The 4,540-nt window shown below is 52.1% G+C and overlaps 1 protein-coding gene across 1 annotated transcript in view; it reads left to right on the plus strand.

Moving 5' to 3' along the window:
* The window catches only part of chrd (chordin), a 44,112-nt gene extending 40,853 nt beyond the window's left edge, over positions 1-3,259 (plus strand). Inside the window, exons 16-19 of the mRNA XM_070436985.1 lie at positions 1,676-1,779; positions 1,939-2,196; positions 2,698-2,791; positions 2,968-3,259. Of these exons, the coding sequence (XP_070293086.1) occupies positions 1,676-1,779; positions 1,939-2,196; positions 2,698-2,791; positions 2,968-3,032 (521 nt within the window). The 3' untranslated portion in view covers positions 3,033-3,259. The remainder of the gene's footprint in view (positions 1-1,675; positions 1,780-1,938; positions 2,197-2,697; positions 2,792-2,967) is intronic.
* Positions 3,260-4,540: the final 1,281 nt, after the last annotated feature.

Genomic DNA, 4,540 nt, shown 5'->3' on the forward strand with positions numbered 1-4,540 from the left:
TCTCCCTCCCAGGAGGCACTCATTCTGTCTCTCTCCACCACCCTCCCTCCTCTCCATGTCGGTCCTCTGTCTCTCCCTCCCAGGAGGCACTCATTCTGTCTCCTCTCCCACCACCCTCCCTCCTCTCCATTGTCATGTCCTCTGTCTCTCCCTCCCAGGAGGCACTCATTCTGTCTCTCTCCACCCACCCTCCCTCCTCTCCATGTCAGGTCCTCTGTCTCTCCCTCCCAGGAGGCACTCAGTTCTGTCTCTCTCACCACCCTCCCTCCTCTCCATGTCAGGTCCTCTGTCTCTCCCTCCCAGGAGGCACTCATTTCTGTCTCTCTCCACCACCCTCCCTCCTCTCCATGTCAGGTCCTCTGTCTCTCCTCCAGGAGCACTCATTCTGTCTCTCTCCACCACCCTCCCTCCTCTCCATGTCAGGTCTCTGTCTCTCCCTCCCAGGAGGCACTCATTCTGTCTCTCTCCACCACCCTCCCTCCTCTCCATGTCAGGTCCTCTGTCTCTCCCTCCCAGGAGGCACTCATTCTGTCTCTCTCCACCACCCTCCCTCCTCTCCCATGTCAGGTCCTCTGTCTCTCCCTCCCAGGAGGCACTCATTCTGTCTCTCTCCACACCCTCCCTCCTCTCCATGTCAGGTCCTCTGTCTCTCCCTCCAGGAGGCACTCATTCTGTCTCTTCCACCACCCTCCTTCCTCTCCATGTCAAGGTCCTCTGTCTCTCCCCCCAGGAGGCACTCATTCGTGTCTCTCTCCACCACCCTCCCTCCTCTCCATGTCAGTTCTCTGTCTCTCCTCCCAGGAGGCACTCATTCTGTCTTCTCCACACCCTCCCCTCTCTCCATGCAGGTCCTCTTCTCTCCCTCCCAGGAGGCATCATTCTGTCCTCTCTCACACCCTCCCTCCTCTCCATGTCAGGTCCTCTGTCTCTCCCTCCCAGGAGCACTCATTCTGTCTCTTCTCACCACCTCCCTCCTCTCCATGTCAGGTCCTCTGTCTCTCCCTCCAGGAGGCACTCTTCTGTCTCTCTCCACACCCCCTCCTCTTCCAGTCAGGTCCTCTGCTCTCCCTCCCAGGAGGCACTCATTCTGTCTCTCTCCACCACCCTCCCTCCTCTCCATGTCAGGTCCTCTGTCTCTCCCTCCCAGGAGGCACTCATTCTGTCTCCTCTCCCACCCTCCACTCCTCTCCCATGTCAGGTTCTCTGTCTCTCCCTCCCAGGAGGACACTCATCTGTCTCTCTCCACCACCCTCCTCCTCTCCATGTCAGGTCCTCTGTCTCCCCTCCAGGAGGCACTCATTCTGTCTCTCTCCACCACCCTCCCTCCTCTCATGTCGGTTCCTCTAGTCTCTCCCTCCCAGGAGGCATCATTCTGTCTCTCTCCACCACCCTCCCTCCCTTCCGTCAGGTCCTCTGTCTCTCCCTCCCAGAAGGCACTCCATTCTTCTCTCTCCACACCTCCCTCCTCTCCCATGTCTGGTCCTCTTCTCTCCCTCCCAGGAGGCACTCATTCTGTCTCTCTCTGTCACCCTCCCCTCTTGTCCATCTGTCTGGTTCCCTCTGTGTCTTTGTCCAACAGATATGTTTTACCTCTGATTGAAATGCATTTCCAATGCTAAGAGTGTCCTCTATTTCTCTCATCTCTCTCTCCTCTCTCTCTCTCTCTCCTCCTCAGGTTGTTACTTTGAGGGGGACCAGAAGATGCATGCTCCTGGGTCTACATGGCATCCATTCGTCCCTCCATTTGGCTACATCAAGTGTGCCCTCTGCACCTGCAAGGTAGGCCTCTAGGTTATTCCTTCACAGCTAGCATGATGTTAGTTGATAAGTGATGCTAACATCATTAGAAACATGACTATTAATCTTTCTTCAGCTTCCTAGAATATCATGTAAATTCTGCTAATTTCCCATTGTGTCCTTCCTCCTCCACTCCTGTAGGGAGCGACAGGCGAGGTGCACTGTGAGAAGGTGACGTGTCCAGCCCTGACCTGCAGTCGTCCGGCACGCCGTAGCCCCTCAGACTGCTGTAAGGAATGTCCGGAGGAAGACAACCCCCCCCTGGAGCACGCTGACATGATGCAGGCAGATGGGACAAGTCACTGCAAGTTTGGGAAGAACTTCTACCAGAACAGTGACAACTGGCACCCCCGTGTGCCCCTGATGGGAGAGATGAAGTGCATCACCTGCTGGTGTGACGTGAGTATTACAGGGAGTCAGGGACCAGTCAGGAACAAGTCTTTTACAAAATACAGACACTTAAGACTGGGTTTGGACCTGTTGCCAAGCAACAAAACTCAAGACAAAAAAGCTTCAGACTGTTGGACCTAAACCCCATGGACCAAAAAGGAAAAAAACACTGTAGAACTGTGTGTTTCAGTGAACCTTTAGAAAAACCCAGACTCAACGTTTCTTCTGACTGAAGGAGTTTTTCCATGCCACTGTGCTCAATACATATTTGTACAGAGAGTAGGGATGTTTCAGACTTGGTTGAGCTTCATAGCTGTAGGGATGGGGGGTCTTGTGTGGTCCTTACCCCTTGGGGAAAAATTCCAGTGTCAGTGTGGGGAACTCTGGGATTTGGAGTTGAGAAGCGTGGAGCATTTTCTGGTTCCACAGCATTGTGAGGAGCATTCCTAATGTACCTCCCTCGGTCTCTCCCTCCCTCATTTCTCTCTCTTTCTTTCTCCCTCTCTCCAGCATGGTGTGACTAAGTGTCAGAGGAAACAGTGTCCAGTCCTGACCTGTAGTAACATCACCCGCCGGGAGGGCATGTGCTGTTCTGAGTGCCAAGGTGACAAGCACACACAAACATACACCATCCTCCCTCATGCTCCCTAGCCAGAGCATCCAAGGACACATGCTTGAAATAGTGAGACATGCTCTCAATCCTGATGACATGTTTTCAAACAGTGATGATTCATGTAGTAATCATTGATTAGTTCATATTGGATTGTCTCTTTTGTTTAGATTCCAAAGAGGAAGAGGAGGAGCTGATGAAAGTTCCGGAAAAGAAGAACAGCTGGAGACACTGAGCTGAGACCGCCTCTCCACCCGCATCCCCCCTTCTACCTTCTCCTCACCCCCACCATGACCCCCCTCCCCTCGCTCTCTACCTACCCCCTCATGGGGAGACCTAGACCTGCACACTGGGTCAGCTAACACCCCCTAAAATCAAGACCCCTATAACCCTCCAGCCCCAACCCACAAACCCCCTGTCCACTCCCACCCCTTAGTCAACCTCTGGATTGTAACGAAGGAAGGAAAGGACAGAGGAAAAGGAAAGAGTAGTATTTGAGGTTGTCATGGAAGAGTTAATGGAAAGAAGGGAAATCTAAAAGAAGATCAGAAGTGGACCAACCACAAGCTGCGGCAGCAGTGTCTTTTGGACTGGGTTCTCCTTACTCTTTGAAATTTGAAATTTTTGTTTTGTTTTTTAGTTCTTTTTTGTTTCCTCGTGTGATGAATTTTGGGCCCACCTTTCCAAAAATTCCACATACAAGTACGGGCTTTCATATTGGAATGCCGGGTTACACAAGGTTTTTTGCTTTTTGTTAAAATGGATTGTGTGTTGGGTTCTTTGCATTGTTAGCATTAATTGATTAATTGTAAATGTTTTGTTACTGATTGATTTGCTGTGCGTGTGGCGTGTGCGGGGCGTGTGTGGTGTGTGGTTAAAAAATGCTTGCTAAAACAGTGGCCAAACATACAAAGACAGTAAACTTACTTTGGTGGGCTCGATGGAAAACACACAAACAAAAACATTGTCCAGCGATGCTCAGGTTTCTTATTCTTGATAAACCAGGCCACCACACATACCCCCTGTCATCCCATCCAGTCAGCACCACACATACCCCCCTGTCATTCCCAATCCCAGGGCAGCACCCACCAATACCCCCTGTTCATTCCCATCATCCAGTCAGCACCATACACATAACCCCCTGTCAATCCCATCAGTCAGGCCACCACCACACATATTCCCCTGTCATCCCATCCAGTCAGCACACACATCACCCCCTGTCATCCCATTCCAGTCAGCACCACCACACATACTTCCTGTCAATTCCCATCCCATCAGCACCACCACATACCCCTGTTCATCCCATTCCAGTCAGCACCCACACAGCTACCCCCTGTCATCCCATCCAGTCAGCACCAACCCCCACATACCTCCCTGTCATGCCCATCCATTCCAGCACCCACATACCCCCTTGTTCCATTCCAATCCAAGTCGGCACACCCAAACATACCCCCTTGTCATCCCATCCAGTTCAGCACCACACATACCCCCTGTCATCCCATCCATCAGCACCCACAACATACCCCCTGTCAATTCCCATCCAGTCAGCACCACAACATTACCCCTGTCAATCCCCATCAGTCAGCACCACACATACCCCCCCTTCGTTTTTAACCCATTCCAGTCAACACCACACATTACGTCCTGTCAATTCACATCCAGTTCAGCACCACAACATACCCCCTGTCATTCCATCCAGTCACCTACCACAACCCCTGTACCCATCCAGTCAGCACGACCACT

This window comes from Salvelinus sp. IW2-2015, linkage group LG4p (assembly GCF_002910315.2).
Source record: "Salvelinus sp. IW2-2015 linkage group LG4p, ASM291031v2, whole genome shotgun sequence".
NCBI classification, from domain to species: domain Eukaryota; kingdom Metazoa; phylum Chordata; class Actinopteri; order Salmoniformes; family Salmonidae; genus Salvelinus; species Salvelinus sp. IW2-2015.